At 56.8% G+C, this 13,956-nt stretch overlaps 1 protein-coding gene across 1 annotated transcript in view; it reads left to right on the forward strand.

Moving 5' to 3' along the window:
- Nucleotides 1-696: 696 nt before the first annotated feature.
- Nucleotides 697-13,956, forward strand: part of ADCK5 (aarF domain containing kinase 5) — a 48,325-nt gene continuing 35,065 nt past the window's right edge. The window contains exons 1-4 of the mRNA XM_075589209.1: nt 697-862; nt 7,290-7,365; nt 8,287-8,487; nt 10,506-10,646. Of these exons, the coding sequence (XP_075445324.1) occupies nt 789-862; nt 7,290-7,365; nt 8,287-8,487; nt 10,506-10,646 (492 nt within the window). The 5' untranslated portion in view covers nt 697-788. The remainder of the gene's footprint in view (nt 863-7,289; nt 7,366-8,286; nt 8,488-10,505; nt 10,647-13,956) is intronic.

A 13,956-nucleotide genomic window follows, 5' to 3' on the forward strand; every position in this document is an offset into this window, starting at 1 on the left:
ATGGATACTGAATGCTCTGTGTAGAAAGATGGTGGAGCACTGCAAAGAATTAGGGCTGGAGGCAGATCCGTGAAAAGTAAAAATGCTTTATTCCAGATGCATGGTAGCAACAGCTACATCAAAGATAAAGCGCTGTCATAGCGCGAAACGCGTTAGAGGACCCTTTTTAATGTAGCTGTTGCTACCATGCATCTGGAATAAAGCATTTTTACTTTTCATGGATCTGCCTCCAGCCCTAATTCTTTGCAGTGCTCCACCATCTTTCTACACAGACTTCATCTACAAAACGGAACGGATGCACGCAGTCATGGAGCAGAAGGGGTTAATAAGTGAGTGACTTACTATTTTTCTATAGCTACTGTGACTATAGGGTATGTGCAGGGCTCCAGCCTATGATACAGGATATGATTATCCACATAGTGATTGCACTGGGAGTTTCTTTATATAAGGGCTTCCATGTGGTTTCGCTTTTAAAAGTGGTTATGTTTACTCTGTCCATGTTAGGCTTCATATGGTGAGCCATATACCCTGTCACACATTCATACACTTATACAATTAACATACCCCGGACTCCCAGGCATTATGGCCAACATTGCACAATCCTGGATTTAGAAGCACCATCAGGAGATTCACTTCTCATATTTTGCTATACTGAACGCTCTGCCTGATCTCTTAGCAGTGAGTATAGTGTGAGCGTGTCCCCTCCCCCCTGCAGGCCTGGTCCCCGCGGGGCGCTCCGCCGGCTCCTCCTGGGCACTGCGCTGGTTCTGCCGTCGCTGGGCGCGGTGATGTACATCGCATCGGACTCGCAGGAGCGACGTAGAATCCGGATCCTACTGCAGGGGGTCGGACGTTTCTGGAGGTCAGATACTCGCAGTACTACTAATACTACATACCACTCTGTGTTTAATACCGCTTATAGTTCATACTGTGTTTAATACCAAGATATTTCATACTACCTCACACCCTCCCCCCGTCTCCCAGTGCCACACTGTTACTCCCTCACATCCTCCCTCTCTGTCCCCCAGCGTCACACTGTTACTCCCTCACACTCTCTCTGTCCCCAGCGTCACACTGTTACTCCCTCACACTCTCTCTGTCCCCAGCGTCACACTGTTACTCCCTCACACTCTCTCTGTCCCCAGCGTCACACTGTTACTCCCTCACACTCTCTCTGTCCCCCAGCGTCACACTGTTACTCCCTCACACTCTCTCTGTCCCCAGCGTCACACTGTTACTCCCTCACATCCTCCCTCTCTGTCCCCCAGTGTCACACTGTTACTCCCTCACACCCTCTTTCTGTCCCCCAGCGTCACACTGTTACTCCCTCACACTCTCTCTGTCCCCCAGCGTCACACTGTTACTCCCTCACACTCTCTCTGTCCCCCAGCGTCACACTGTTACTCCCTCACATCCTCCCTCTCTGTCCCCCAGTGTCACACTGTTACTCCCTCACACCCTCTTTCTGTCCCCCAGCGTCACACTGTTACTCCCTCACACCCTCTCTCTGTCCCCCAACGTCAGGCTGTTACTCCGTCACACCCTCCCGCTCTGTCCCCCAGCATCACACTGTTACTCCCTCGCACCCTCCCTCTCTGTCCCCCAGCGTCACACTGTTACTCCCTCGCACCCTCCCTCTTTGTCCCCCAGCGCCCCGCTGTTACTCCCTCACACCCTCTGTTCCCCAGCATCATGCTGTTACTCCTTCACACCCTCCCCCACTGTCCCCCAGCGTCACACTGTTACTCCCTCACACCCTCTCTGTCCTCCAGCCTCACACTATTACTCCCTCACACCCTCTCTCTGTCCCCCAGTGTCATGCTGTTACTCCCTCACACCCTCTCTCTGTCCCCCAGTGTCACACTGTTACTCCCTCACACACTCTCTGTCCCCCAGTGTCACACTGTTACTCCCTCACACACACTCTGTCCCCCAGTGTCACACTGTTACTCCCTCACACACTCTCTGTCCCCCAGTGTCACACTGTTACTCCCTCACACACTCTGTCCCTCAGTGTCACACTGTTACTCCCTCACACACTCTCTGTCCCTCAGTGTCACACTGTTACTCCCTCACACACTCTCTGTCCCTCAGTGTCACACTGTTACTCCCTCAAACACTCTGTCCCTCAGTGTCACACTGTTACACCCTCACACACTCTCTGTCCCCCAGTGTCACGATGTTACTCCCTGTCACAGGAGACCAAGCTTATTAACACTTTAGCATCTGGATCCTTTGATTGAATAAAGCATGAAATAAAATAAATTGTATTTATTTACATAAAGAACACACACAGCTTGAATTACAAAATTGTCACAAATAAACACTTACTGGGATGGGGTAAAACGAAATAAAATGTCCACGGAACAAAATCCTCAGAAATCAAGTCTCTAGGCATCAATTCCCAGACGTGGGGATGATGCGCAAAAAGAGCCGTGTAATAGTCCTTGGCTAGGGGCGCTAGCGGCAACCCCTGTATCTCCGCCAAAAGTAATATTTTCGTTCCCCCAAAGCAGGATTGGTTAGCAAATCCTTAGTTCTAACGAACTTTTGAAGCGGGGCGCAATCCTTAGTTACGATGTTATGACCTTTGCACCGCACGCTGTAGCTCAGATGAATCGGATGGAACTTCTTACAAGATGGAATATGGATGGAACTGAATCTCAGGTGAATCTCCCCTCCCCACTGACTGCACCAACTTTTAAAACTATTCCAAGCCTAGCTGTATAATGGGCAGCCAATCTTTGGCTTGGGAACCAATCCTCCCACCTATAGCAGAGTTCTGTCAGGTTCTTCGTAGCCTGGCACTGAGCTTCAGTATAGCAACTGAGCATGTGTGAACCTGGCCCTTCCCTGCTTAGCATACCAGACCACGCCTCCCTCACTTGGCGCCACCTTGTCTGCCCTTTCCCCTGACAGCTGGACATAAGTCAGGGAAATCTGTTTAGCTCTCCCCCTCCCACCTAACACTTATCAGATGGGACCCTGCTCCTCTTACGGGGTGCCTTCCAGTCATCTTCAACCCCTCCTGCTAACAAAGGATTTAACACCTTAATCTTCTTGCTTTTGAAGCTGACTCTTGATCAGAGGATGTGGCCACTGCTTGGCTATCCTGAACAAATGACGCTTGCACCTAGTCTTTCCTGCTAACAAAAGGGATCACACCTCTAGGACAAATGTCCCTTTGATCTAGGAGCCATAAGCCCCCCTCTGAGTCTTTGCAGGACAACAGATCCTGTCTGATTTAATGTGTAAAGTTTAAACATATTTTAAAACACTGCTGCCTAAAAATATACTCATACATTCTGCTGCTAAAATGTGTTCCAGTTTTTGGATGTATGCAGTCGCGTGTAACCTGAACGCTTCCCCTTACACTCGTCTTCTTTTCTTACACACAGCAACTGGAACTTTAAACATTTTAACTTCCCTTTTAAAGCTCGCAAAGCCTTATCTTAATAAAACCCTCTCAGCCTGATACCTGGCTGGAGTAACCCCCCTGAACCCCTATACTGGATTCAGGGTACCTGGGCAGTGCCCCTTTATCCTAGGGACACTGTGTAGAGTGTGGGGATATACATTAACCCTTAATACGGTGATATGGTCCTCTCCTCCCTAGCTGGGCGCATATAGACAGTTTATACACATTCACAGGACTGCAGCCAGCAGTTGGCTGCAGAGCTGACACTCTACGCTTTAACTTAACGTTTAACCCCTACAACTCTCTCCATCTTATCCCTGGTGAGAGAGGTACGGAACCCCTCACTGGGTCCTGGGGTTCAGGCATACCCCGGGACCTGGAATGTAACCCAGTTCCCTGCCCGGTCAAACTGCTCTGGTTTGTGCTGAAGCAGAGGGATTTGACGGTGAGCTGCAAACTGCGTTCTTGGGGGGATTTTATCCGGAGGTCTGTGTTCCTCATGTCCTCAGGAATCTGGGGGGATTCCTCAGTGCATGTTTCGGGATAACCTGCAACATGGGCCCCCTTCTACCCAAACACACCCTGACAACATTTTACTGTAAAATCACCCCTGACGCTCACGCCTGGCGCATCCCGCTGGCCGGCATTCCTGGCGCATCCCGCTGGCCGGCATTCCTGGCGCATCCCGCTGGCGGGCATTCCTGGCGCATCCCGCTGGCCGGCATTCCTGGAACAGCAAAACCACATACATCTTTATTATACAAGCAGTTATATACCACAATTGGGTTGAAGAGCTGACACTCACAATTCCCCAATATAGCTCAGGGGCACCCACCTGGGCATAATACCTTCTTTATGGCCTGGGTACCTCTTCACCGTCACACTCCCTCACACCCTCCCTCTCTGTCCGCCAGCGTCACACTATTACTCCCTCACACCCTCTCTGTCCCCCAGCGTCACACTGTTACTCCCTCACACCCTCGCTGTCCCCCAGCGTCACACTGTTACTCCCTCACACCCTCTCTCTGTCCCCCAGCGTCACACTGTTACTCCCTCACACCCTCGCTGTCCCCCAGCGTCACACTGTTACTCCCTCACACCCTCTCTCTGTCCCCCAGCGTCACACTGTTACTCCCTCACACCCTCTCTCTGTCCCCCAGCGTCACACTGTTACTCCCTCACACCCTCTCTCTGTCCCCCAGCGTCACACTGTTACTCCCTCACACCCTCTCTCTGTCCCCCAGCGTCACACTGTTACTCCCTCACACCCTCTCTCTGTCCCCCAGCGTCACACTGTTACTCCCTCACACCCTCTCTCTGTCCCCCAGCATCACACTGTTACTCCCTCACACCCTCTCTCTGTCCCCCAGCGTCACACTGTTACTCCCTCACACCCTCTGTCCCCCAGCGTCACACTGTTACTCCCTCACATCCTCCCTCTCTGTCCCCCTGCGTCACACTGTTACTCCCTCACACCCTCCCTCTCTGTCCCCCTGCGTCACACTGTTACTCCCTCACACCCTCTCTCTCTGTCCCCCTGCGTCACACTGTTACTCCCTCACACCCTCCCCCTGTCTCCCAGTGTCACACTGTTACTCCCTCACACCCTCCCCCTGTCTCCCAGTGTCACACTGTTACTCCCTCACACCCTCTCTCTGTCCCCCAGCGTCACACTGTTACTCCCTCACACCCTCCCCCTGTCTCCCAGTGTCACACTGTTACTCCCTCACACCCTCCCCCTGTCTCCCAGCGTCACACTGTTACTCCCTCACACCCTCTGTCCCCCAGCGTCACACTGTTACTCCCTCACACCCTCTCTCTGTCCCCCAGCGTCACACTGTTACTCCCTCACACCCTCTCTCTGTCCCCCAGTGTCACACTGTTACTCCCTTACACCTTCCCCTCTGTTACTCCCTCACACCTTCCCCTCTGTTACTCCCTCACACTGTTACTCCCTCACACCCTCCCTCTCTGTCCCCCTGCGTCACACTGTTACTCCCTCACACCCTCTCTCTGTCCCCCAGCGTCACACTGTTACTCCCTCACACCCTCCCTCTCTGTCCCCCTGCGTCACACTGTTACTCCCTCACACCCTCTCTTTGTCCCCCAGCGTCACACTGTTACTCCCTCACACCCTCTCTCTGTCCCCCAGCGTCACACTGTTACTCCCTCACACCCTCTCTCTGTCCCCCAGCGTCACACTGTTACTCCCTCACACCCTCCCTCTCTGTCCCCCAGTGTCACGCTGTTACTCCCTCACACTCTCTCTGTCCCCCAGCGTCACACTGTTACTCCCTCACACCCTCTCTCTGTCCCCCAGTGTCACACTGTTACACCCTCACACCCTCTCTCTGTCCCCTAGCGTCACACTGTTACTCCCTCACACCCTCTCTCTGTCCCCCAGCGTCACACTGTTACTCCCTCACACCCTCCCTCTCTGTCCCCCAGTGTCACGCTGTTACTCCCTCACACTCTCTCTGTCCCCCAGCGTCACACTGTTACTCCCTCACACCTTCCCCTCTGTTACTCCCTCACACCTTCCCCTCTGTTACTCCCTCACACTGTTACTCCCTCACACCCTCGCTGTCCCCCTGCGTCACACTGTTACTCCCTCACACCCTCTCTCTGTCCCCCAGCGTCACACTGTTACTCCCTCACACCCTCTCTCTGTCCCCCAGCGTCACACTGTTACTCCCTCACACCCTCTCTCTGTCCCCCTGCGTCACACTGTTACTCCCTCACACCCTCTCTCTGTCCCCCAGCGTCACACTGTTACTCCCTCACACCTTCCCCTCTGTTACTCCCTCACACCTTCCCCTCTGTTACTCCCTCACACTGTTACTCCCTCACACCCTCGCTGTCCCCCTGCGTCACACTGTTACTCCCTCACACCCTCTCTCTGTCCCCCAGCGTCACACTGTTACTCCCTCACACCCTCTCTCTGTTCCCCAGCGTCACACTGTTACTCCCTCACACCTTCCCCTCTGTTACTCCCTCACACCCTCTCTCTGTCCCCCAGCGTCACACTGTTACTCCCTCACACCCTCTCTCTGTTCCCCAGCGTCACACTGTTACTCCCTCACACCTTCCCCTCTGTTACTCCCTCACACTGTTACTCCCTCACACCCTCGCTGTCCCCCTGCGTCACACTGTTACTCCCTCACACCCTCTCTCTGTCCCCCAGCGTCACACTGTTACTCCCTCACACCCTCTCTCTGTCCCCCAGCGTCACACTGTTACTCCCTCACACCCTCTCTCTGTTCCCCAGCGTCACACTGTTACTCCCTCACACCTTCCCCTCTGTTACTCCCTCACACCCTCTCTCTGTCCCCCAGCGTCACACTGTTACTCCCTCACACCCTCTCTCTGTCCCCCAGCGTCACACTTACTCCCTCACACCCTCTGTCCCCCAGCGTCACACTGTTACTCCCTCACACTGTTACTCCCTCACACCCTCTCTCTGTCCCCCAGTGTCACGCTGTTACTCCCTCACACTGTTACTCCCTCACACCCTCTCTCTGTCCCCCAGTGTCACGCTGTTACTCCCTCACACCCTCTGTCCCCCAGCGTCACACTGTTACTCCCTCACACTGTTACTCCCTCACACCCTCTCTCTGTCCCCCAGCGTCACACTGTTACTCCCTCACACTGTTACTCCCTCACACCCTCTCTCTGTCCCCCAGCGTCACACTGTTACTCCCTCACACCCTCCCCCTGTCTCCCAGTGTCACACTGTTACTCCCTCACACCTTCCCCTCTGTTACTCCCTCACGCTGTTACTCCCTCACACTGTTACTCCCTCACACCCTCTCTCTGTCCCCCAGCGTCACACTGTTACTCCCTCACACCTTCCCCTCTGTTACTCCCTCAGATCTCTGATGATTGGGTCACAGATCTCCGTGGATTATTGGTGGACGAGTCGTGTGACCCTGCGGGGTGAGGACGAGGTGAGTGGGAGCCTGTAATATCACCGGGATATATTGGGGGATGTTTTCGTTTCCCTGTGCAGCTGCAGGACATTTTGGGGGGCAGCGGCTGGCAAATGTTAGACTGGAGGTGGCCCGAGACTCGGGCGCCCCACGCACGCCCGCTGCACCCCGCCCCACGCACGCCCGCTGCACCCGCCCCACGCCCTCTGCACCCGCCCCATGCCCTCTGCACCCGCCCAGCCCGCACGCCCGCTGCACCCCGCCCGACGCATGCCAACTGCACCCCGCCCCACGCACGCCCGCTGCACCCAGCCCGCACGCCCGCTGCACACCGCCCCCCGCACACCTGCTGCACCCCGCACGCCCCTGCACCCCGCCCAGCCCGCACGCCCCTTGCCCCCGCCCCCCGCAAGCCCGCTGCACCCCGCACGCCCGCTGCACCCCGCACGCCCCCTGCACCCCACCCAGCCCGCACGCCCCTTGCCCCCGCCCCCCGCACGCCCGCTGCACCCCGCACGCCCCCTGCACCCAGCCCGCACGCCCCCTGCACCCCGCCCCCTGCACCCTGCACCCCACCCAGCCGCACGCCCCCTGCACCCCGCCCAGCCCACTTCACCCCACCCAGCCTGCACACCCCACACACATCATGCATTGTGAGTCTCCGTCACCTGCCGGAGTGTGGGGGGGGACGCGGATAGTCACCAGCCGGAGTGTGGGGGGGGGGGGACGCGGATAGTCACCAGCCGGAGTGTGGGGCGTCGTCCCGTTCAGAGTGCCCCGGTAAATGTCTCTGTACTGGCGTGATGACGTCAGCAGCGCATGTCGTGCTGTTTAGCGTTCCCTCTAGTTTTGGGGTCACATAAACAGAGGGTTATTTTCGGGGTGCTCTTCTTTGGGTGCCGCTTGTTTGGGGGTTCACGCCCTGTCTCCCCGCGGTAGGACAGCCCTGGGTTTGTGGCGGAGATGTCGCGGTGTCACCGTCGGTCCGCTGAGCGGCTGGTGGAGGGCGCGGTGCAGAACAGGGGGCTGTACGTGAAGCTGGGGCAGGGACTCTGTGCCTTCAACCACCTGCTGCCCCCAGAGTACGCCGAGACCCTGCGCGTGCTGGAGGACCGGGCACTGCCACGGCGTTCCAACGAGGTGAGTGGGCACTGCCACGGCGTTCCAACGAGGTGAGTGGGCACTGCCACGGCGTTCCAACGAGGTGAGTGGGCACTGCCACGGCGTTCCAACGAGGTGAGTGGGCACTGCCACGGCGTTCCAACGAGGTGAGTGGGCACTGCCACGGCGTTCCAACGAGGTGAGTGGGCACTGCCACGGCGTTCCAACGAGGTGAGTGGGCACTGCCACGGCGCTCCAACGAGGTGAGTGGGCACTGCCACGGCGTTCCAACGAGGTGAGTGGGCACTGCCACGGCGTTCCAACGAGGTGAGTGGGCACTGCCACGGCGTTCCAACGAGGTGAGTGGGCACTGCCACGGCGCTCCAACGAGGTGAGTGGGCACTGCCACGGCGTTCCAACGAGGTGAGTGGGCACTGCCACGGCGCTCCAACGAGGTGAGTGGGCACTGCCACGGCGTTCCAACGAGGTGAGTGGGCACTGCCACGGCGTTCCAACGAGGTGAGTGGGCACTGCCACGGCGTTCCAACGAGGTGAGTGGGCACTGCCACGGCGTTCCAACGAGGTGAGTGGGCACTGCCACGGCGTTCCAACGAGGTGAGTGGGCACTGCCACGGCGTTCCAACGAGGTGAGTGGGCACTGCCACGGCGTTCCAACGAGGTGAGTGGGCACTGCCACGGCGTTCCAACGAGGTGAGTGGGCACTGCCACGGCGTTCCAACGAGGTGAGTGGGCACTGCCACGGCGTTCCAACGAGGTGAGTGGGCACTGCCACGGCGTTCCAACGAGGTGAGTGGGCACTGCCACGGCGTTCCAACGAGGTGAGTGGGCACTGCCACGGCGTTCAAACGAGGTGAGTGGGCACTGCCACGGCGTTCAAACGAGGTGAGTGGGCACTGCCACGGCGTTCAAACGAGGGTGAGTGGGCACTGCCACGGCGTTCAAACGAGGTGAGTGGGGCACGGCCACGGCGTTCAAACGAGGTGAGTGGGCACTGCCACGGCGTTCCAACGAGGTGAGTGGGCACTGCCACGGCGTTCCAACGAGGTGAGGTGTGGCACTGCCACAGCGTTGTGTTGTGGTTGCGTGGCTGTGTCGCGTGGCTGTGTCGCGTGAGCTGTGTCGCGTTGCGTGGCTGTGTCGCGTGCGTGGCTGTGTCGCGTTGCGTGGCGTGTGCGTTGCGTGGCTGTGTCGCGTTGCGTGGCTGTGTCGCGTTGCGTGGCTGTGTCGGTGCGTGGCTGTGTCGCGTGCGTGGCTGTGTCGCGTGCTTGTCGCGTGCGTGCTGTGTGCGTTGCGTGGCTGTGTCGCGTGCGTGGCTGGTGTCGGCTGTGTCGTGCTGTGTCGCGTGGCTGTGTCGCGTGGCTGTGTCGCGTGGCTGTGTCACGTGCGTGGCTGTCGCGGTGCGTGGCTGTGTCGCGGTGCGTGGCTGTGTCGCGGTGCGTGGCTGTGTCGCGGTGCGTGCTGTGTCCGGCTGTGTCGCGGTGCGTGGCTGTGTCGCGGTGCGTGGCTGTGTCGCGGTGCGTGGCTGTGTCGCGGTGCGTGGCTGTGTCGCGGTGCGTGGCTGTGTCGCGGTGCGTGGCTGTGTCGCGTGGCTGTGTCGCGGTGCGTGGCTGTGTCGCGGTGCGTGGCTGTGCCGCGGTGCGTGGCTGTGCCGCGTGCTGTGTCGCGGTGCGTGGCTGTGTCGCGTTGCTGTCGCGGTGCGTGGCTGTGTCGCGGTGCGTGGCTGTGTCGCGGTGCGTGGCTGTGTCGCGGTGCGTGGCTGTGTCGCGGTGCGTGGGCTGTGTCGCGGTGCGTGGCTGTGTCACGGTGCGTGGCTGTGTCACGGTGCGTGGCTGTGTCGCGTTGCTGTGTCACGGTGCGTGGCTGTGTCGCGTTGCTGTGTCACGGTGCGTTGCTGTGTCACGGTGCGTGGCTGTGTCGCGGTGCGTGGCTGTGTCGCGGTGCGTGGCTGTGTCGCGGTGCGTGGCTGTGTCGCGGTGCGTGGCTGTGTCACGGTGCGTGGCTGTGTCACGGTGCGTGGCTGTGTCCCTCTGTCCCAGGTGAACGAGCTGCTGATGGAGGATTTCGGGGCCCCCGCTGAGCGCCTCTTCTCACAGTTTGATCCGGAGCCGATAGCTGCGGCGAGTCTCGCTCAGGTGCACAGAGCCACGCTGCACGATGGCACCGATGTCGCGGTGAAAGTGAGTGTGTGTCCGGTCTCTGTCTCTCTCTCTGGCCTGCCTCTGTCTCTCTGTCTCTCTGTCTTTCTCTCGCCTCTCTCTCTCTCTCTCTCGCCCGCCTCTCTGTCTCTCTCTCTCTCGCCCGCCTCTCTGTCTCTCTCTCTGGCCTGCCTCTGTCTCTCTGTCTCTCTTCTTTCTCTCGCCTCTGTCTCTCTGTCTCTCTCCTCTGTCTTTCTCTGTCTCTCTCTCGCCTCTGTCTTTCTCTGTCTCTCTCTCTCTCTCTCTGGCCCGCCTCTGTCTCTCTCTCTCTGTCTCTCTCTCTGTCTCTCTCTGTCTCTCTCTGTCTCTCTCTGTCTCTCTCGTCTCTCTCTGTCTCTCTCTGCTCTCTGTCTCTCTGTCTCTCTCTGTCTCTCTCTGTCTCTCTCTGTCTCTCTGTCTCTCGTCTCTCTGCTCTCTGTCTCTCTGTCTCTCTGTCTCTCTGTCTCTCTGCTCTCTCTCGCTCTCTCTCTCTCTCTCTCTCTCGCCGCCTCTCTCTCTCTCTCTCTCTCGCCCGCTCTCTCTCTCCTCTCGCCCGCCTCTCTGTCTCTCTCTCTCTCGCCCGCCTCTCTGTCTCTCTCTCTCTCTCGCCCGCCTCTCTGTCTCTCTCTCTCTCTCGCCGCCTCTCTGTCTCTCTGGCCTGCCTCTGTCTCTCTGCTCTCTGTCTTCTCTCGCCTCTGTCTCTCTGTCTCTCTCCTCTGTCTTTCTCTGTCTCTCTCTCGCCTCTGTCTTTCTCTGTCTCTCTCTCTCTCTCTCTCTCTCTGGCCCGCCTCTGTCTCTCTCTGTCTCTCTCTGTCTCTCTCTGTCTCTCTCTGTCTCTCTCTGTCTCTCTCTGTCTCTCTCTGTCTCTCTCTGTCTCTCTCTGTCTCTCTCTGTCTCTCTCTGTCTCTCTGTCTCTCTGTCTCTCTCTCTCTCTCTCTCTCTCTCTCTCTCTCTCTCTCGCCCGCCTCTCCCTCTCTCGCCCGCCTCTCTCTCTCTCGCCCGCCTCTCTGTCTCTCTCTCTCTCGCCCGCCTCTCTGTCTCTCTCTCTCTCGCCCGCCTCTCTGTCTCTCTCTCTCTCGCCCGCCTCTCTGTCTCTCTCTCTCTCTCGCCCGCCTCTGTCTCTCTCTGTCTCTCTCTGTCTCTCTGTCTCTCTGTCTCTCTCTCTCTCTCTCTCTCTCTCTCTCTCTCTCGCCCGCCTCTCTGTCTCTCTCTCTCTCGCCCGCCTCTCTGTCTCTCTCTCTCTCGCCCGCCTCTCTGTCTCTCTCTCTCTCTCTCTCTCGCCCGCCTCTCTGTCTCTCTCTCTCTCGCCCGCCTCTCTGTCTCTCTCTCTCTCTCTCTCTCTCTCTCTCGCCCGCCTCTATCTCTCTCTCTGGCCCGCCTCTATCTCTCTCTCTGGCCCGCCTCTATCTCTCTCTCTGGCCCGCCTCTATCTTTCTCTGTCTCTCTCTCTCGCCCGCGTCTTTCTTTGTCTCTCTCTCTCTCTCTGGCCCGCCTCTGTCTCTCTCTCTGGCCCTCTGTCACGGGAGACGCGCTTAATAACACATTTATATTTCGTGGATCCTGATTGAGCAGAACAGGTTGAGCAAAATAAACTGAGATTTATTCCCTTGATAGGCAAACACACGACAACTGCAGAATACACTTAATAATTACACTCACGGGTAGAGAAACAGAGGATAATGTCCTTTTGCAAATTGCCAAATAAATAGCCAGTCCAATCCTTCTGTGAATGTGCAAAGTCTTTTCTGGTTCTTTGGGGTTCGTTCTGGAATCCCCAGGGCTAACGAAATCCTGATGTAGGGCAAGTCTCCTTGTTGCGATGTTTTTAACCCCTTGCGTTCTGGAATCGTAGCCGCTGTACTTAGATCTTATCCGCTTGAAGAAATCAGGTAACAACAGCAACAACAACAACACAGGAATGAGGGTTACAGGCCTTTTTAAGGATAAGGACCTGTGGGGTTTACATTAGCCTCATCCCATTGGCAAGGAATTATCTTCCTCCTATCAGAACCTGCCATGTCACATGGGCAAATCCTACAGTCAGCTCAGGTAACTCTGAGCATGCTCAGTAAGCAGCTTGGTAGCACTGCTAAGTGAAAAGGGGCCCCTCATTTCTGGGGACGCAATGTCTGGAGTTTGGTCCCAAGGTGTGGAATATCCAGGATGAGTAACAGGATCTGCTACTCAGAAACATCCTGATTAAGTGACACTGTAAGACTCTGGGGTCTTTCATCCCCTAGACGCATCGGCATCTCCCCAACAGGGGGCTCATGTATGCATAACATTTGTTCCTTAATGCATTACAAAGGCAGGCAGAAAAAAATAGCATCCTGCCGGTACATTTTAAAACTGCAACAGAAAGGCACTTCATCAAAAATATGTTTCCCTTATGACAAAGTTATATTTTTAATATATGTGTTCTTGGGGTGTTACACTGAGGCTGCACACCAAAAATCAGGGTGCTGGCTCACTCCGTTCCTAAATTAGCAGTCTTAATGAAACGGCTCCTGTTATTCAGCACTGCAGGTACAGACTAGCCTGCAAAAAGGGGACAACAATGCATATAGGGGACAGTGGTACATGGGAACAGCATATACAATTAACCCCTTCATCCCCAATACGAAATAGGGGTAACCAGCCGAGCCCACTGCCTTTATTAATGCGCTGATTACCCCCATTTTCGCCACATCTCCCCCACTCAAAGCCCAAGGTTTGCCCTGGCCACCTCCTCTGGTGGTTGGGCTGACCGGAGGGTTTTTGAAATCATTAGGTCTTTGGGATTGTCCTGTCGGGAGAGGCCATCAGCGTTCCCATGCTCACTGCCTTTCTTGTGCTGAATGGTGAAGTCACATTCTTGCAGGGCCAGGCTCCAGCGCAGGAGCTTGGCATTCTCTCCCGACACCCTCTGCAACCAACTTAGGGGGTTATGGTCAGTGATAACAGTGAAGGTTCTGCCATACAGAGAGGGCTGTAGCTTCTTGAGAGCCCATACTATGGCCAGACACTCCTTCTCAATCGTGGCATATGCCCCTTCTCTGGGCAGCCGCTTGCGGCCCAGAAACATCATTGGAGGTTCCCTGACCTCCTCCCCCACCTGGCTGAGCACAGCCCCAATGCCAAAGTCTGAGGCATCCGTCTGCACCAGAAACTTCATGGAATAATCTGGAGCGGCCAGTATAGGAGCGCTGGCTAGGGCAGTCTTCAAAGCCTGAAATGCAGCTTCACAGGCAGGAGACCAGACTACCAGCACAGACAGTCGCTTCTGGGTCAAGTCAGTCAGGGGTTTAGCAATGGCACTATACTGGGGAACAAA

The sequence above is a fragment of the Ascaphus truei genome, chromosome 2 (genome assembly GCF_040206685.1).
Source record: "Ascaphus truei isolate aAscTru1 chromosome 2, aAscTru1.hap1, whole genome shotgun sequence".
Taxonomy (NCBI): Eukaryota; Metazoa; Chordata; class Amphibia; order Anura; family Ascaphidae; genus Ascaphus; species Ascaphus truei.